The sequence below is a fragment of the Carlito syrichta genome, unplaced genomic scaffold (assembly GCF_000164805.1).
Source record: "Carlito syrichta isolate Samal-C Ts95f unplaced genomic scaffold, Tarsius_syrichta-2.0.1 Scaffold94724, whole genome shotgun sequence".
Taxonomy (NCBI): Eukaryota; Metazoa; Chordata; class Mammalia; order Primates; family Tarsiidae; genus Carlito; species Carlito syrichta.
Genome location: NW_007038820.1, coordinates 44,621 through 65,803, shown reverse-complemented (window position 1 = coordinate 65,803; position 21,183 = coordinate 44,621). Strand labels below are relative to the sequence as shown.

At 37.0% G+C, this 21,183-nt stretch overlaps 1 protein-coding gene across 2 annotated transcripts in view; it reads left to right on the top strand.

The window, feature by feature from the left end:
- The window catches only part of SLC38A4 (solute carrier family 38 member 4), a 68,579-nt gene extending 66,721 nt beyond the window's left edge, over positions 1-1,858 (top strand). Inside the window, exon 16 of one of the 2 annotated variants that reach the window (XM_008061291.2) lies at positions 321-1,858. In XM_008061291.2, the coding sequence (XP_008059482.1) occupies positions 321-422 (102 nt within the window). In that variant the 3' untranslated portion in view covers positions 423-1,858. The remainder of the gene's footprint in view (positions 1-320) is intronic. The other variant, XM_008061297.2, reaches the window with a different exon arrangement.
- Positions 1,859-21,183: the final 19,325 nt, after the last annotated feature.

The window sequence follows — 21,183 nt, the reverse complement described above, 5'->3', positions numbered from 1 at the left end:
GTAGAGATGAGGTCTCACCTGCCCAGGCGGGTCTTGAACCTGCGGGCTCAGGCAATCCACTCACCTCAGCCTCCCAAAGACGCGGGATTACAGGCTGAGCCACCGAGCCTGGCTGTGCGTTATGTCTTGACACGCTATTCCTCCTCCTACCCCAGCTAGGATTCTAAATTGATTAATCTGTTAGGCATGGGCATCTGAATTATCAAGAATAATGCAATCCATATGCAAATTAGATTGCCATCTTAGGTAAACAACTTATAAAAACAAACTGTGCTAAGTATGGCTTCTGCGTTCCCTAACAAGTTCTTTTTGAATTACAGGCCTTAATTTTCCTTGTGATTGGAATCATTTTCATGATTGGAAGCATGGCACTCATTATAATTGACTGGATTTACAATCCTCCTAATTCTAAGCATCACTAACCCAAGGAAAAATATTTTCTTTTTCTGTTGGAAATGGTTGCAAGCTATGCTCCAAAAGACATTTGAGGTATCTTGATTGGAATGTTATTTATAGGAAATAACAGGAAGATTCCAAAGACATTTACTAGTAATATCACCAGACACCTGCAGAAGAGAAAATCATCCTTTTTTGTCAAGAATGGCTGTTTATATGTTTAAAATCTGTGGTGCATATTTCTACCCAGGTTTTACTAGAACAGTGTGACATGATCAAGGTTTACTTTTGCTGCTGTACAGCAGAATAAGGGTAGCTGTGTGTAATGGTCATCAGATAGTACCTTTCCTCCCACTTCTCTTCACTTCCCATTTCCAAAAAAAAAGTACCAAATATTTTAGAACATCAACAAAAATGCTCTTGTGGCAAAACTATCACCATTTAATGACTTCTCCCAATCTTGCACCAAACATTCTGGGTCTGTTTACTAACAGAGAGGCAAAAGGCATGTCTTGTGAGCTGTCCCCGTAAGGTACATGAATGATCAGACACTAGTCTAGAGCATCTCATGGTCAGCTGCAAAAGAATATTTTGCCCATCCTCTCTGTGACATTGAATTAGTGACTTTCTTTATTCAATGTATTTTTGCTAAATATCAAAACATCTTACCAAACATAGAGAGGGGCTTTATTTAAATTGTAGAACAACAACAAAAATAATGTTTATAGCTAAACTCTCTGTTCTGGAAGCATCTGCTTTTTAACGTTATTCCTAAGTCCTCTTGTCAGACTTTTGTCATTGAACAATGCTCTCCCTCTCGTCTTCCATTCTCATTCAGAATTTTTAGAAGACCACGATTCATGTGGAGATACACTACCCAGTATTGTTTGATACATTTTTATTTGATAAACATTCAGTGCAGGAAACTGTGATTTGCTATATGTTTATGTATATAATCTTATTCTGTAGTCATCAGAATGTTAATGTATGGTACATTTGATTTTTATTTTTTACATGTGTAGTTTTCTCTCTTCACAGTCAAAACATTTATATGTTTGGGGGCGGGGCAGGGAATTAAGTTGGTGGGCTCAAAGATCCATTTGTATGTATCTGTCTATAGGGGACATTTTAAATTTGAAACCTAAGTTATATATAGATCAGTAATGCTCTTCTTCAATGTTTACAATTAATATAATCATCTACAAGAAAATAAGTCCTTTTTGAAAATAATTATCAATCCTAAAGTTGTTCTTTTAATTTAGCATGTCTGAAATAGGATTTAGTTCATTTTAGCTTGCACAGGTGTTTGCTGACATTCATTTGTCACTTAAGACAATGTTGAGTGGTTCTCCATAAAAATAAAAGTGTTACCACTACAAATAAAAACAAACTATCATTCTTGCTCACTGCTGTAACGTACTTACATAAAGTGGATTTTAAGATTACTACTCACTACCTGAAATTTCTGGAGTTAGTTAAAATCATAGTAAGAACACTTGTATACTTTATATTTTAGTGAAACCAACTATAAGATACAAGTATGATCATACTAAATTATATTTCAATAGTTTTTCTGGAATGTGCCTAAGAAAATACATAACTTTTAATGTGTTATTTTCTAGAGCATAATATTGTAAAGTAGCCCACTTTGTTATGGAAATTGAGCATTACTAGAAAAGATCATAACTTTTGAGTTACTGCTATTTGGTTAAAAAAATATGCTAAATAACATCTTTAAGATATATTTTTATTTTCCTTCATCTAAAAAGTGTATCTAAATAGAAAGTGGAAAACATTATCCCCGAACATTAAGGAATGTTTAATCTGAACATATTTAAATGTAAATATCAAAGATTAAACACATTTGAAAACTGTAAACTCTGTATATATTTTTAATACTTTACATATAAAAAGACTAACTTGAAAACACCAACATGTGTAATTATATAAATATTCAAGAACAATACAATAGCGCCAAGTAATAAAGCACCATTTTTTCTCATGGCCCATTTTCAAAATTAAAACTCCCATCAACTGCAGGGCAGACATACACATGGTATATTGTGCTGATTAACCCATTTGTAAACATGAAAATTTTATTTTCTTATTTCATTTGTAAGATGGTTCGATGTATTGGGAGGTTTTTTATTACAGAAAGTGTATATTGGTATATAATAAATGAACTTTTCAAATTACTATGATGTGATTTTTGTTCTGTTGTTAAAGAAAGCTGTGAGTTATTTGTCCATGAAACAAAATTTAAAATCCAAATGCTGTCTTTTACATATTGGTATATGTTCCATTTTCATTGTTACCTTTGACATATAACTAACATCTATAGCCATCATCAAGAAAATAATTGCCATCCTATTTTGGCAAAATAAACATCTAATTCTAATTGCTTTCGTCATTACATATATATCTCCTAGAATGAGTGTACATGAAATAAGCCTCTTTATGGTTAATTAGAAAGAATCCATTGAGAATAGAAAACAAGGGACTAGAAAAAATGTAAGAATAGGATAATAAAAGCATAGAATATATGGGAGCCGGAGAAGTAGCATGCGAGTATTCAGGATTGGGTATGAATGGAAAATTAGTGGGATTGATAGGTCATATGGTGAGTGTATGTTTAACTTTATAAGAAACTTCCAAATCATTTCCAAACTAGTTCTAACATTTTCATTCATATATATATATATATATATATATATATATATATATATGACCATTAAACACAGAATATATATAGTGAAGTGTATATTCAAATCTTTTGTCCATTGTGAATATTAGGTTTTGTCTTTCATTATGTATTTGTAGAAGTTTTTTAAATATAGATACATGTCTTTTGTCATATTGCCAATATATTTTTTCAGTTTATGTCATACCTACTCATTCTCCTAATGGTGTCTCCATCACCTTTCTGGGGCCAGGTTTGTATGTCCTGAAGTTCTGTAGTGTTTATCTTAATGAGATAAGATTCATTGGAGTGGTATTGTCGTATTAAATGTCTTGATATCCTGGACTTATCTAGGTAGGATTGGGTCATCTAACAAGAAACAAAGTAACCTGGAAAAGTTATTTAAGTCAAATATCTGTATTAAAACCAGAACTAGGCCAGCATATATTAAAGCTAACCACAAGGCAAAAGATAGACAAAGAAAGAAAGGAAGAAAAAAAGAAAGAAAGAATTCTCAGAAACCTCTCATCCTCCAAACTTGACATTCTAAACATTTAATGTGTTGCAGACCTTACCCTTAAAGATTGGCTAAAGGAGGTTCTTCAAACAGAAAGTAAATGATACAAGAACAAATGTTGAAGCATCAGGAAAGAAGAAAAAACAAAGGGAAGTCCAGAAACTGCGCACATACAATAAGCTATTCTTTTCTTCATGAGTTTTATAAATACATTTTTGACTGACTAAAAGTAAAATACTATCTGATATTCAGGACAAAGATTTTTATTTTTATTTTAAAGATGTGGGGTACAATTCAGGGTTAGGTATACAAATGTTCATTATGCAGGTACCCTTGTTGATGAGGTGTACTCCTCCCTCCTCTGGCAGTTTTCCTCAACTGTCAATCTCACCCCACCCCCATCCCCTGACAGTTTCCCACTACTGCCAATTCCTTTCTTATAGTATTATGATAATTGTTCAAGGTTCGCTTATCAGTGAGAACATACGATACTCTGTTCTTTATTTTTGTGATGGATCACTGAGTATGATCCACTCTAAATCCATCCAAGTTGTGCAGAGTTCATATGTTTGTCCTTTTTTATGGCTGCATAATATTCTATTGTATATATGTATTACTTTTTTTTTAAATCCAGTCCAGTTTCAGTGGGCACCATGGTTGATTCCATGTTTTTGCTATTGTGAATAGAGCTGTAACAAACCTATGTGTGCAGGTATCTTTTAAGACAAAGATTTTTTTTAAATGGAAGTTAAGAGACTTAAATAGAAGTAATGTTTCCACACTTCACCCAAGGTATTTAAATCGTGACACCAGTAGATTACAATGAGTACGTATGTCTAATACAATACCCAGAACAACCACTATAAAAACCATAAAATAAGGGATGTTGATTTATAACACTATAAATTAAGATACATTTATTTTAAAAAGTTTAATCCACTGGAACTCAAGAAAAGAAAAACAGAGGAACAAGAACCAAAGAAAACAAATAATAAAATGTTAGACTTAAACACTAACATATCAATAATTAATTTAAACTAATCAACAGAGATTGGAAGAGTGAATAAAAACCATGACTGAACTTACACTGTTTACAAGAATCTCACGTCAAGTTCAATGACATAAGTAGGTTGCAAATAAAAGGATGGAAAAGCTATACATACAAAAAATCATAATAGAAAACAGAGTGATTATATTAATATATGATAAAATAGACTTCAGAAGAAAGAAAATCACTAGAGACAAGATGTATTCTTTTGTTCCTATCATGACTGATAAAATAATCAATTCAGCAGGAAGAGATAACAGTTCTTAGTGGGCACACACCAATGAACAGACCTCAAAATAAATGAACTCACTACAACCTGAATATTTTCCAGAACAGTCTAATTTTGGCCTAAGTGGTTAACTTAGTAAATGTATAGAAGAATATATTATATCAGTTTTACTAATGGGAAATTAACCCATCAGAAACAAGGAAGAAATAGAAAAGTGGTTTCTATGCTGTAATTGGCCTTCTTGGTCTCTGTAAGCAGAGACCCTGGCTCAGACAGTGTGTGACTCTAGCAATAAGTCTTTTGGACAATTCCCTCTTAGTGTGATATCAAGTATGATTGGCACTAATCTGGAGTTTTTCCACAAATCCTGGGCGTCCAGGGAGAAAGACAGAAGAAACTCAATTTCCCCCTATTCATCAAACTCAGACTTTCTGGCACAGAGTCATGAAGCATTTATCAGGGTCATTTGTGAATAAATTACTTGAGACTGATTATTTTATAGTTATATTCCTGGCATTGTCATTCCTTTTTTTTTTTTTTTGAGTTGGAGTCTCACTCTGTCGCCCAGACTGGAGTGCAGTGGCCGCTCCCGGCCATCGCAGCCTCGACCTGCTGGGCTTCCGCCTCAGCCTTCCAAGTAGCTGGAATTACAGGCACGCGCTACCACGCCTGGCTGATTTTTTGATTTATTGTAGAGATGAGGTCTCACTGCCCAGGCGGGTCTCGAACCCGCGGGCTCAGGCAATCCACTCACCTCAGCCTCCCAAAGGCGCGGGATTACAGGCTGAGCCACCGAGCCCGGCTCGCATTGTCATTTCTAAGGAAAGCTTGACTGTTCTCTATAAAGTGTAAGCATGTTTTTTCTATTATTCTCAATGCTTTAACTTAAAATTTTGCAAAATTTATGAGTTTTACTTGGTGAATAAGAGGTTGTCTAAGCCTGGTCTGTAGCCCAAACTTGTTCCAAGATGGATAATCAGCATTTCTTTCATTATGCTCACTAAGCAATTTAAAGAAAGCCAATATTTTTTAAAAGTTGCCATTTTGCATTTATCTATTTTCCTAAAGGTACAAATCTTGGTCAGCTGCTGATGAGTTGCTGGAAGGGTAGACTGCTGCTAAGATGATAGAATCCCTCATCTCGCTGAACAGAAAAAAGAAAAGAAATTGGATTATTTTATCAGCTAAATATTTACCTATGAAAAATGCTCAACACGTGGACCATTTTCTATTTTGAAATGTCATGAAGTACTGTTTAGTAGAGATTTGTGTAAGTATTTTGGCTACTTGTTTAGAATAAAGGGCTGATTAAATTAAATTGTTTTCTTCTGACTCCAGCTCTCCTGATGGGAGAGTAGAATTTGAGGGCTAAGGATCTGGAGGTCTGAATGCCGATAACCACTTCCTGCTAGGAGATCCCAGGAAAGTTCTTTCCTTCCAGCCAAATTCTATCATCAGAAAACACCAATGAACTGAACAGGATCATTCTTAGGGATCCTCTGAGATAATTTATGAGCCTCCAGCTAGAGGAATGTTTACCAAGCGATAATTGTAAAATAGCTGAGTTCCTGTGATTTTTTTTTTTTTTAATTTCCCTGAAAGATTGCCCCACAGTTTGGGCAGAATCTTGTGTTAGAGAGTCAGCACATAGCCTACTGGTTTATACAAATTTTCACACCCCAGTCCCATGATTCTCTTGCCAGTAACACACACACTGCTGAGGACTGAATGTTTTTATTTCCCCAAATTCATACATGAAAACTTAACCCCTGATGCAATGGTATTTAGAAGTAAGGCCTTGGGGAGATAATTAGGTTTAGAGGAGTTCTTGAGAGTGGGGCTCCCATGATGAGATTAGTATCCTTATAAGAAGAGAAAGAAGTCATAGCTCTTTCTCCTCCATGTGAAGTCAGTGAGAAGGTAACTATCTGCATGCCAGGAAGAGGCCCTCATCATACACCAGAAACACTGGCTCCTTGACTTTGGGCTTCCCATCCTCTGTTGTTCAAGTTCAAGTTGACTAAGACACAGGCAACCCCCTCACTGCACCACATGCATATATGCATATGCACATACAATATACTATATACATGTACACACCATTCTATACACATATTCACACCAGATGACACACACAGTTCACGTACACATGACTCTCTACTACTTACCCACACAGATACATACCACTTAGCACCATAACCTGGCTCCACCTTGATCAGCAATTCTCCAGACGTGCCCTGTCGTCTCCTATCTTTCAGGTCTTGATACGCTATTCCTTGTATATGGAACATTTTTCTGTGAGCCTCTTCATCTTCCTCATCCTTCCATTTTCATCTTAGATAGCTCTTCCTCCAGAAAACCTTTCTGAGATCTACATACTGTTACCCCAACTGGCTTAGATCCAATAGAGCCCTCCAGTTGGCTTGTATGATAGCCACCCCTTTTTCCCCGCTTTCGCTTTCTGTGGTTTTAGTTACCTGCTGTCAACCACAGTCTGAAAATATTGCATATGATATTTTAAAAGAGAGAGAGACCATATTTACCTGCCTTTATTATAGTACATTGTCATAATTGTTCTATTTTATTTTTAGCTATTGTTGTTTATAGCTTACTATACCTAATTTATAAATTAAACCTTACCATAGGTAAGTATGTATAGGAAAAACATAGTACTATCCATAGCTTCAGGCATCCACTGGGAGTCTTGAAATGTGTCCCCTGTGGATAAGAGGAGAGTACTGTGTGGTTCTCAAGAACAACACCTCTTTCTGTAACTCCTTTTAGTGATGTCATATTGTTGCTTAAACTTGGTGGGAGTCTTCACACCATGGAAATTGGCAAACACCAAATCAGGAGCTTTTTAAATTTTTTGGTAGAGCCAGTTGTTAAATACTTACCAGTATTCCACTGATTAGACCCCCTGTGGTCTTCCTATAGCAACTTGTAATTCCCCTTTATTTATATTTGACATACATTATATGTATGTGCTTGCTCTTTGTCTATATACCCTACTAGATCATAAGCTCTGTGATGGTAGACCCCGGCAGACCCCACCTGCCCTGTTTACTACTGGTACACTTAGTACCTTGCATAGCACCCAGTTACATCAGCCTCAACAAATATTTTTGGATGGATGATAGATGACTTCTTGATGTTTCTCTTCTTCTATTTGGTATCTAACATGACCAGTTTCCCAATTGTGGCCCAGAAAGCCATAAGAATGTAATTAGAAGATAGCTCTGTTCCAGGTAACAATGAACATCTCATCAGAAGCTGGGAGACAAGCTCTGGGCGGCATCTGTGAATAGAGAGCTCAGTCCCTCCAGGGTGACATTACCCTTTTATCTTCAACAAGCTTTTAAGAAAGTGGAGAAGGTGAAGCACTTAGAAAACCATGAGATGAGACTCAAAAGCAAGACTCTGAGAAGCCCTTCCCTCACTGATGCCTGAACTTCCCTTAAGAAGCAATTAAATCATTTCTTCCAATGATCAGAGAGAGAGATATAAAATGCAAATGTCCTGTTAGGAGTGACACATCTTGTTTTAAATCCACAAAGTAAAAGATTCCTATAAAATCTTTCTTTAAATCAGACATTGATGGGAGATACAGGGGAAAGCAAAGGAGCCAACAGCTGGAGGACACCAGTTGTCTGGTATAAAGGAAGTATAATATGGTAACAAGCTTCAAAGATGGTCTTCATCAATCCTACCACTACCACTTGGGTGCGTGCTGCTACTTCCACTTTTCCCATCAAGAGGGGACATGTCCTTGGAGCTGGGCTGACCTTGAGACTTGCTATATCTGAAATAACCATATGCCAGTTCTGGGCACTTAAGAAGACCTTTCACACTCTTTGGAGGAGGCAATACTATGAGTTTGTTGTGCATCCTTCCAGACCTTTCTCTATATTTTCATATCACAGATAAAAATATACAATTGTTTTGTGTCATTTTAAAACATAAATGTAGGACTGTATTTATTTTGTAACTTTTTTCTTACTCAGTAATAATTTTTTGAGATCTATTTCTATTGATTCGTATGGGCTTAGTTTATTGCTTTAACTACTGTGACTCTATTGTATGACTATATCACATTTTATTTAACTATTCCTCAACTAACGGTCATTTATTGTCCATAAATTTTTCATTATTACAAAAATGCTGCAAGGAATTATGCAGATCATGATTCACAACTCCACATATACAGGTGCAAGTGTTTCTCTAGCTGGGTCATACAGCACACTCACCTTTAATTTAATATCTCCTGCCAAATTATTATAAAAAATAACTGCATCAACTTATTCTTTCACCAGCAGTATATAAAAGTACTTATTTCCCTACAATCTGGTAACTCCTCAATATTGTCATTATTTAATATTTGCCTTTACTATGGGTAGATATAGTATCTCATTGTTTTGATTTGCATAAGCCTGATTACATATTTAGCAATATATTTACAGCCACTGTTTCATCACTGAAAGTGTTTGTTTCTGTTCTTTGACCATTTTTTCTGTAAGAATTTTTTTTACCTAAATCTGCATTATCAATTTATTATAGATAATTTATAACCCATTTATTATAGATAATAGTGTGCCAATGTGAATTTTAAATGACCTGAACTAAACCTTCTGATCTCAGACATCCCAGTATGGAAGGCAGTTTAGTCACAGGGAATAGCTGAAATATATTTATCAATGATACCCATGATAATAAGAAGATAGGAGAATAGAAAATCACTTAAGCAAGACCCTTCTGAAATAAAATGTTACTTTTTAAATAGTTTGTCCTAAGGTGTTTCAAAATGTTAGCTTTATTTAAGGAAAATTCTCTTGCCCAAATAAAGTTACAGTTTAAGAAAAATTGATTTAAGTGTTCTGGTTTTGTTTTCGTGATCCTCCAGCAAAAGATAACATTAGTATTTCATAATATTCATACTTACTAAGTTCTTTTGAAATATTGATGTTTTATAACTTCCTTAATGCTGAGTATGATGATACTGCCATGAAATTAAGAGCATTCACTTAGAATAGAGGTAAAAACTGCTATTCCGCAATGTAGAGGTTTTTGAAATTTAACTTTTAGCAAGTTAGGTGATTAGGGATTTTTTTTTTTTTGGTCAGGGTCTTTCACTCCCAACAAGAATGGAGTGCGGTGGCACAGATCATGGCTCACACAACATTGAACCCCTGGGCTCAGGCAATCCCTTTCACCTCAGCCTCCCAATTAGCTGGTACTACAGGTGCACATCATCACACCTACTTAATTTTTTAATTTTTGTAGAGAAGATGTCTTGCTATACTGCCCAGGTTGGGGATTTTTTTTTTTTTTGAAAGCAGGTCAAAACAATTTCTTGTCACTGATTTCATAATAATGAATACCTATCTTGTATTGTTTTTCACTTTTCATAGCACATTCGCATATCAATATAAGCCTTCAAAAGAAGCTCATAACTTCATTAACTAAATACAGGATTTCACCAGAAATTCATTTTCCAAACATTCTTTGTCTCTTTGAAAAATGTTGTAGGAATATGATCTGCCAATCAAACTTACACTGGTGAATGCCTAAATGTGCCTCCTCACAATTACAGACACCACTGACCTTACTACATTTGCCTAATCATTTGACACCCCATTGCGTCCCCCTGTCTGTCCCTTCAGATGCCCCACAGTTTCAGACTATCAGTCATGCTTCCTGCTATGAAAGCCTGCTGTTAGAATAAGGTCTGATGCATTTATAGCTAAGGTTGAATAGAAGCCAATTGTTTCCTTCTTCCTGGAGTATTTACATATAAATCTCTCAAATTGAGATTTAAAGCTCTAATTATCAATTGTGAGAAAAAACACATAGCATAACATTTATCATTTTTAATTGTACAGTGGTGTTAACTATAAGCACCTTTTTGTGCAAGAGATTTCCAGAACTTTTTCATCTTGCAAAATGAAAACTCTACACCTGTTGAACAACAATTCCCCTCTTTTCTCTCTATCCCCAGTCTCTAGCATCCACCACTCTACTTTTTGTGTCTGTGAATGTGATTACTTTCCATATCGCAAATAGATGGAGTCATGCAGTGTTCATCTTTGTGACTGGCTTATTCACTTAGCATAATGTCCTCCAAGCTCATCGATGTTGTAGCACATAACAAGATGTCCTTTTGTAAGGTGAATAATATTCCATTACATGTATGCATGCACATACCATATTTTCTTTATCCATCAAATCAATGGTGGATATTTAAGTTGCTTCTACCTCTTGACTATTGCGAATAATGCTACAATGGACAGGAGTGTGAGAGTCTGTTTTCAATAATTTTGGATATGCATACACAGGTGGGATTGCCAGGTCATATGATAATCCTATTTTTAATTTCTTGAAGAGGCTTGATATTGTTTCTCATAGTGGCTGTACCATTTTACATCTTAACCAACTAGAATATTTCTTACCTAATCATATTTTTAAGCATTCTGGATAATAATTATATGCCTGGTTTATATCACAAATATTTTCGTCAAGCCTGTCTCTGTTTTTTAAATATTCTTTATCATATCTTTTCTTTTTCATGCAATGGCTTTATATTTTGATGTCATCTAATTTATCATTCTTCTCCCAAGCCCAAGAACATAAAAATAGTGTTTTTTTAATTAATTAATGTATTTATTTATTTATTTATTTTTGCAAAAGCAGAATTTATTGAGAGAACAGAAAAGCTCCCAGAGCTGGAAGGGACCCAAGGGGGTTACCCAAAAATATTGTCTGAAACTTTAAAAAATATTTAGGTATTTATCAGTAATTTATATTTGAATATGATATTAAGAAATAATATTTTTTTCTTATAGGCAATCAATTTTCTTTTTTCTTATTTTAAATGTCATTTCTGTCATACAAAATTCTTACAGGGAGGAGATGCTTCCTCTACTATGTACCTTGCCTTCTACCTCTTATGTTAAGTACAGGTTTTTTTCCCAATCATTCAGCAAGAATATAATTGAATGTTTTGGGTCAAAGTCAAACATGATTTCAATTACTCTGAGGAAGGGATTATAGAATAAATGGAAAACAGAGAGTCTTACTTTGAAGAGACTGCCATCTACTTAGGGAATACGAAACACACAGAGATCATTACATAATAGCAGTGAAGAGTACCAAGGTTAACAATGTGAGGTATACACAAGCATGGAAGAGTTGCAGAGTCCACTGAACTATAGAAGACTTCTTAGGAAAGTGAATTTGTTATGTTTAGAATGTAGAGAAATATAGAACTTGGCCGAAAAGTATGTGAGTTTGGGAGGTGGGTGTGGAGAGATAGGAATAGAGGAAATCTATCCATATGCAGGTGATAACTAGTAAGAAAAGTGCCAAAAATGAGCAAATCAGATTGACCTAAAATAAAAATAAAAATAAAAAGTCAGTGTGGTGTTGTGGTGAAACATAAGGACTATAAATTGAAGTTGCCTGAGTTGGAGTAATGATTCTACCACTTACTGCCTTTGTAACTTTGGAAAACATTCCTGAATTCTTTGTACCTCAACTTCCTCATCTATACATCCTAGGCGATAATACTTTGTGAAGATTCCTGAGTACTTGTAAAGTAGTACGTGTAAAGTACTCAGATGGTGCCTAGCTTTAGCATTATTCCAATCCATAATCTGTCAAGCTGGAGGCAAGCAGTCAGAAGTGCTTTTCTGTGGTTTTAATTTGTATTTTCCTAATGATTAGTGATGGTGATTAGTGAAGTTCACATACCTCTTGGTTTTTTGTATGTCTTCTTTTGAGAAATGTCTATGTAAGTCCTTTTCCCATTTTCTTTCCTTTTTTTTACCTTAAAGATGTGGAGTACAATTCAGAGTTAGGTATACAAATGGTTCATTATGCAGGTGCCCTTGTTGATGAGGTGAGCCCTTTGCCCATTTTCTAATTGGGTTATTTGTCTTCTTGCTTTTGAGTTGCTTGAGTTCCTGATGTTTTGGATACTAGCCCCTTATCAGATGTATGGTTTGCAATTTTTTTTAAGCCATAGATTGTCTTTTTTGTTTTGTTAATTGTTTTATCTGTGCGGGAACTTTTTACCTTGGTGCAAACCCATTTGTATATTTTTATTTTCATTGTTTGCTCTTTCAGGGTCATATACAAAAAATCGTTGCCTAGAATGAAAAGAAGCTTTTTTCCCATGTTTTCTAGTACCATTACAGTTCAGATCTTGTGGTTAAGTCTTTAATCAACTTTTAATTGATCTTTGTATTGGGTATGAGATAAGGACCACAATGAGATATCATTTCATATCTGTTAGAAGGGCTTTGATCATAAAATGAAATACAATAAGTGCTGGTGAAAATGTGAAGAAAAGGAATCTTGTACACTGTTGGTGGGAATGCAAATTGGTATAGCCATTATGTAAAAATCTATGAAGTTTTCTCAGAAAATTCAAAAGAAAACTACATATGATTCAGCAATCCCACTTCTGGGTATACTGTATATTCAAAGTATTTGAAATCAGTATGTCAAAGAGATGTCTGCATTCCCATGTTCATTGCAGCATTACTTACTATGACCAAGATGTGAAATCAACCCAAGTACTTATCAGTGGATAAATTGTTAAAGAAAATATGGAATAGATACAAAAGGGACTATTTTTCAACCTTAGAATAAAGGAAATTTTGCCATTTGTGACAATGTAGATGAACCTGGAGGACATTATGTTAAATGAAATAAGCCAGACACAGAAAGACAAGCAACACATGATCTCACTTATATGTGGAATCTAAAACAGTCAAACTCACAGAAATAGAGAGGATGGTGTTTAATAGGGACTGTGGGGTGAATGGAAAGAGATTTTGATCAAAGGGTACAAAGTTTCACTTAGACAAGAGGAATAAATGTTTAGCTTTATTGTACAGCACAGTGACTATAGTTAATAATAATGTGTGGTGTATTTTTAAATTGCTGAGAGTAAATTGAAAATGTTCTCATCACAAAAAATAAGTGTGCGAGGGGATGGATATGTTATTTAGCTTATTTAATCATTCTACATTATATATATATACACACACACACATATATATCACATAACATCACTTCGAATGTTAAAATATGTATAACTATAATTTGTCGATTAAAAATAAAGAGTACCAGTAAGATGGCGACGGCACAGGTGGGACTGTGAGATTCTCCAAAACAGAGTTCCCATAAAGGCTCTTACTTTCCTTCCCCCACCCCCTGCCCACCACCAGTGTACCAGTCCAAGTCCTGGAGACCCTCGGTCCCACGCACAGCTGTCTACCATGGCCCCCCTGCAGCTGCTCTTCCACCCCAGGCAGCCTCGGCCTGGCCGAGTGGAGCTCCCAGCTCCCTCTCCAGCTACACCATCTCATGGCCCCAAGTCACCCACTGCTGCCTGTGGAGGCCCTTGGATACAGCCTCGTGGGCATCTGGGTTCCCTTGCTAGCTACACTGATCCGCCCGGTACTCAGCCACTGCCAGCCCCCTCCTTGGCTGGGCGCCCAGCCCAGTCTCAGGCTGTGGCAGCTGGTGGAGGCCCTCTACACCCACCCCTCAAAACTACAGGCTCTATTCCCTCCTGGGGCACCCCACCAGGCCCAAGACCTCTGCTGCTTATGCAGGCCCCCAGCGCCTGTGCCTCCAGGCTCGGTGCTACCACCTGGGCTGAAGCACCCAAAGCCGCAGCCAGTAATTGACTCTTGGATTTCTGGGCCCCCGTCCTGGGTTCTGGGCCCCTGCCCAGCCCCATTTCAAACCACCATTGCCCAGGGAGGCTCTAGGTGCCTGTCACTCAGATATACCAGCTCCAATCCTGGCTGAAGTTCCCTGTGGGGGGCCCAAAGCTGCTGCCACCGCCCGCCACATCCCCTTTGGAGTTCCGCCCCCACTCTGGCTGAGCAGTCTTGCACTCCACTTCCCCCAACTTGCCCCTGACTACAGCAGACCAGAAAATAGCTGGAGCCCTGTGATCAGGCAGAGACCTGCAGTGACTCACCCACCCAGCTCTGCCTAACCTCCAAATTGGGAGCTAAGACTCCATGGTTGTGTAAGGGAACAGTACATCTTAAAGGGGTGCTGAACAGCCTCTCTCAGCTCTCGGTTCTGGCCCCAGAGAATTTTAGCCTCCCTCCCCCACCCCAAGCTACTGCGCCACACCAAATGCAGCACCCAGCTATATCGCTGATTCCCAGTGCCTGACGCTAGACACACACCACCATAGACCATCATAGTGGATCATCAACAGACCAGAAGTGTGGAAAGAAAAGACAAGTGGAGAGAAAATATTGGTGAAAGAGGAACTGCCCACTGCAGCCATTTTCTAGGCAGAGATTTGCATTGTCCTGCCCATCCATGAGCTGCCTCCAACTTGGTTTCTAAGGTAACCTCACCAAACAGTAGACAAAAGGCCCTGCCCTATGCTGAATCAGACAAAGGTAACTCAGTCCTGTGGCAGACCTCTCAGGCAGCAAGCCAGGGGAACCAACCCAACCTATGAGTAAGTTTATCTGCCTACAAAGGGGAGAAGCTAGAGATCAGAGCTGAAGAGACTTTAGACACTCAGGAAAGACTCCAGAGCTAGTCTGGTTTCTTATTTTGATTTTTAATTTTATTGTTTTGACTGTTTGTTTTACTCACTTTTGTTTGCTTTTTGAGTTAGACTACTTGTTTGTGTTGGGAAAAAGCACATCAAAAGGCATGAATTTATTGGACTGTCTTTGTGTGAATACTGGTATGCTTTAGGGAATCTTATTTGTTTGTTTTTTACTCTTTTCTGGCCTTGTGTCTCTTTTTATTCATTAGTTGGTATGTATGTCTGTTTTCCCTTCACTCTTCTCTCTCTTCAACTTCCCCTTGACTCCCCCTTCTTCCATTATTATCCTTTTTCTTACCTCCCTTGGTTCCAGGGAGCAAACCTAAACTCCACTGCATGGACAGTTTGTAAGTCAGTGGGAAGTGGACTCCAGTGTGCCCATACACCTGTTGGTGGATACTGGGATCTGTAGATAGATTCTGAATCACAGCTCCCCCCTCAATTAAATCTCAAAACTGCAGAAAGTACAGTCCCAACCTACAGTCCAGCCTCAAAAGTGAACAAAGCCAGAGGACACTCATAAGGAAGAACAGGAGGTTGAACAAAAAGAAGTAAAAGCAACCCCACACTCCCTAAAAAATAGAATTAAAGAAGGGGAGGAAAAAGGGGAGAGAAAAATCTACACAAATGAAGAAAAACCAAAAGAAGAATATGGGTCTCTCACAGACCCCTGGGAGGTCAGATACTGAGAAAACTGACTTCGGAATGCAAACAATGAAGAGCCCCCAGAATGACTGGTCTCAAACTACAAACCCAGATATTAAGACATTAATGAAGAGATTAAAAAGAATTGAGGAGAGACAAGAGGAAACTAGGAAGGAGTTGATAACTGAGATAACAGTAGTAAAGAATACTGTGAATGAAATAAATAACAAACTGATAAGTATGGAAAGCAGAATTAGGTAAGTAGAAGAAAGAATCTCAGAACTTGAGGATCAAGATATAGAACTAACCCAAACTGTCAAAAACATAGAAAAGAAGCTTTAAAAGACAGAAAAAAAATTCAAGAGATGAGCAATTACTTCAAGAGACCGAACTTCAGAGTAATTGGACTTCCTGAGGCAGAAAGAGAGACAGAGTCCACTCTGGAGCAAACATTCCATGAGATTATTCAAGAAAACTTCCCTCATCTCATTAATGATGTGAAAATTCAAACACAAGAGATTCAGAGAACCCCTGAAAGACAACAAATTAGAAGACCAACTCCCAGACACATATTAATTCTCCTAAACAAAGTAGGTATAAAAGAAAAAATCCTAAAGGCAGCAAGAGGAAAAAGGTCTGATTACCTACCATGGAAGACCAATTAGAATAGTGGCAGATTTATCTACAGAAACCCTTAAGGCTAGGAGAGCTTGAAGCCCTATCTTCAAAGTTTTAAAAGATAAACAATTTCAACCAAGAAAAATCTACTCAGCCAAGTTAACCTTCATCAGTGAGGGAGAATTAAAATCTTTCCCAGATATCCAATCCCTAAGAACTTACGCTGCCACCAGACCACCTCTACAAGAAACACTTAAGAAAGTATTAAACACAGAAGAAAAGGAAAAAAGAACAACAACATTCTTCACAAGATTACTAGAAAAAGATTAAAAACACACACGAACCTACCCCAAAACCAAAAGAAAGACAACAAACAAATGGAACAACAACAACAACTCTATAAGAACCTCATGATGGGGATCAACTCTCACATTTCAATAATTAGCCTGAATGTGAATGGACTAAATGCACCACTGAAAAGACATAGAATGGCAAAATGGATAAAACATAACCAGACAACAATTTATTGCCTTCAAGAGACTCGCCTCACTAGAAAGGACACTCACAGACTCAAAGTAAGAGGATGGGAAACAAATATTCAGCGAATGGAACACCAAAGAAAGGAGGAGTCATGATCTTAACTCAGACAAAATACCCTTTAAGTGATCAAAAATTGAAAAAGATACAGAAGGCCACTAAATAATGATAAAAGGTTCACTCCATCAACAAGAAATATCTATCCTAAACATATATGCATCCAACATAGGAGCTCCAACGTTCATAAAGCAGCTTCTAGGTAAACTCAAAAAAGATATTGACTCTAACACTATCATAGCTGGGGACTTTAATACTTCACTCACAACCCTAGACAGATCATGAGGACAAAAAAATCAGCAATGAGATCTGGAACCTCAATGTGACTCTTGACCAAATGGACTTAATTGATACCTACAGAACACTCCACCCAACAACCACATAATATACATTCTACTCATCACCACATGGAATGTACTCTAAGATTGACCACATACTTGGCCATGAATCAAGCATAAACAAATTTCAAAAGATTGATTTTTGCCATGCACCTTCTCGGACCATAGTGGAATAAAAATAAGCATCAACAATAACAAGGATCCCCCCAAACCCACAAAGACATGGACACTAAATAGCATGATGCTAAACAACTCCTGGGTCAATGATGAAATCAAAACAGAGATTAAAAGATACCTGGAAACAAATGAAAATGAAGAAATATCTTACCAAAATCTCTGGGATGCTATGAAAGCTGTAGTAAGAGGGGAATCCATATCTCTACAAATGCACATGAAGAAAATGGAAGGGTCACAAATTAACAGCCTAACTAGTCAGCTAAGGAAGCTGAAAAAGCAAGACCACCAAAACCCTAACTAGAGCAGAAGAATCCAGATCACAAAAATAAAAGCCTAAATCTGGGACATAGAAGACAAAAAGATAATACAAAAAAATCAATGAAACAAAAAGCTAGTTCTTTGAAAGGATAAACAAGATCAATGGTCCCCTAGCTAGACTGACCAAGAAAAAAAGAAAAATCCCAAATAAACACAATCAGAAACACAAAAGATGAAGTCACATCTGACCCTGAAGAAATACAAAAGATCATTAGAGACTACTATGTACACTTGTATGGAAACTAATTTGAAAACCTTAAGGAAATGATATCACACAACCTGCCCAGGTTGAAACAAGAAGAAATTGAGACCCTAAGTAGACCAATAACAATCAAGAAAATTGACTATGTAATAAGAAAACTACTTACCAAACAAACAGCCCTGGACCAGATGGTTTTCCAGCAGAATTCTATAAGACAATTAAGGAGGAACTGATACCAATCCTACTGAAAGTATTCCAGGCGATTGAGAAAGATGGAACCTCCCTAAATCATTTTATGAAGCCAACATCACATTGATACCCAAGCCAGGTAAAGTCCCAACAAAGATAGAGAACTACAGGCCAATATCTTTGATGAACATAGATGCTAAAATTCTCAACAAGATCCTAGCAAACGGGATTCGACAACACATCTCAAAAATCATCCATCATGACCAAGTAGGCTTTATCCCTGGGACAAAAGGCTGGTTCAACATTCACGAGACCATAAATGTAATTAAATACATCGACAGACATCAAAGCAAAAACCACATGATTATATCACTAGATGCAGAAAAAGCTTTTGATAAAATCCAGCACCCCTTCTTGACAAAAACCCTCGAACATCTAGGCATACATGGAACATACCTCAAAATAGTAAAAGCTATCTATGAAAAACCCACAGCCAGCATACTCCTAAACAGACAAAAATTAGAATCATTTTACCTGAAAACTGGAACAAGACAAAGATGACCACTCTCACCCCTCCTGTTCAATATAGTATTGGAAGTCCTGGCTAGAGCAGTCAGAAAAGAGAAGGTAATCAGGGGTATTCAAATAGGAAAATAAGAAGTCAAGCTATCTCTCTTTGCAGATGACATGATTGTGTACCTTGAAAACCCAAGAGAATCTGTCAAAAGCCTACTTGCACTGATAAAGGACTTTGGCAAAGTCTCAGGGTGTAAAATAAATGTGCAAAAGACAATCGCATTTCTTTACACCAATAATAAGCAAACAGAAACCCAAATAAAAAGCACAATCCCATTCACAGTAGCCACAAAAAAATGAAATACGTTGGCATCTTTCTAGCCAGAGACGTGAAAGACCTTTTACAATGAAAACTACAAAACACTGCTCAAAGAAATCAAAGATGACACAAACAAGTGGAAAAATATCCCATGCTCATGGATTGGAAGAATCAACATTGTGAAGATGTTCATCTTACCTAAGACAATCTACAGATTTAATGTAATACCCATCAAATTAGCAACAACATTCTTCTCAGAGCTAGAAAAAACAATACAGGAATTCATATGGAAACAAAAATGACCAAGAATAGCCTGAACAATGCTCAGCAAAAAAAAAAAAGCAGAAGGTATCACAATACCAGACTTTAAACTTTACTATAAACTACAATAATCAAAACAGCTTGGTTTTGGTATGAGAACAGGCATAGAACCAATGGAATAGAATTAAGATTCCAGAAGCAAAACCCCAATTTCTCAACCAATTCATCTTCAACAAAGCTTCCTCCACCCCACTGGGGAGAGGAGAACCTATTCAGTAAATGGTGCAGCGAAAACTGGCTGACCACATGCAGCAGATTCAAACAAGACCCCTGCCTATCCCCATATACAAAACTTAACTCTAAATGGATCAGAAACTTAAATGTAAAACCTCAAACCATAAGAACTTTAGAAAATGCAAGACACACCCTTATGGAAGTTGGAACTGGCATCCAATTCCTGAACAAAACCTGAAACACATGGGCCATAAGAGATAAGATAGACAAGTGGGACCTCATTAAACTGACAAGCTTCTGCAAAGCCAAAGAAGCCATCAAGAGAGCAGGGAGACAACCAAAAGACTGGGGGAAAGTATTTGCCAACTCCATGTCTGACAAAGGCCTAACATCTAGGATCTACAAGGAACTCAAATGTGCTGAAAAGAAAAAAACAAACAACCCCATTACAAAGTGGGCAAAAGATATGAACAGGCATTTCTCAAAGAAGACATACGAGCAGCCAACAGATTCATGAAGAAATGTTCAACTTCACTAGTCATCAAGGAGATGCAAATTAAAACTACACTGAGATACCACCTAACTCCAGTCGGAATGGCCATTATCAATAACTCAAAATGCAACAGACACTGGAGAGGATGTGGTAAAAAGGGAACACTTCTACACTGTTGGTAGGAGTGTAAACTAGTGCAACCTCTGTGGAAATCAGTGTGGCGATTCCTTAAAAGCTCTAGAAATTGACCTTTCTATGACCCTGCAATACCTCTACTGGGAATATACCCTGAAGAGCTCAAATCACTCTATAAAAAAGATACCTGCACACATATGTTTATTGCAGCATTGTTCACAATAGCAAGATCATGGAACCAACCATGCTGTCCATCAAAAGAGGACTGGATTTTAAAAATGTGGTACATATACACAATGGAATATTATGCAGCCATAAAAAAGAACAAAATCATGAATTTTGCAGCAACCTGGATGGAATTGGAGTTTATAATACTGAGTGATCTCTCACAGAAACAAAGATCTGAATATCACATGTGCTCACTCATAAGTGGACCTTGAACAACTATAGTAATACTATAAGAAAAAGATTGAGAGTGGCAGGAAACTATGGGGGGGCAGAGAGGGGAAGGGAGGTGGGATTAACGGTATCAATATCTGTCTGGGGCAGAGGGGCACACTTCATCAACAATGGTACCTGCACAATACATATTTGTATACCTAACCCTTAACTGTACTCCACAATTTTAAAATTAAAAAAATGTTAAAAATAAATAAATAAAAATATTTTCAGTTAGACCAGAG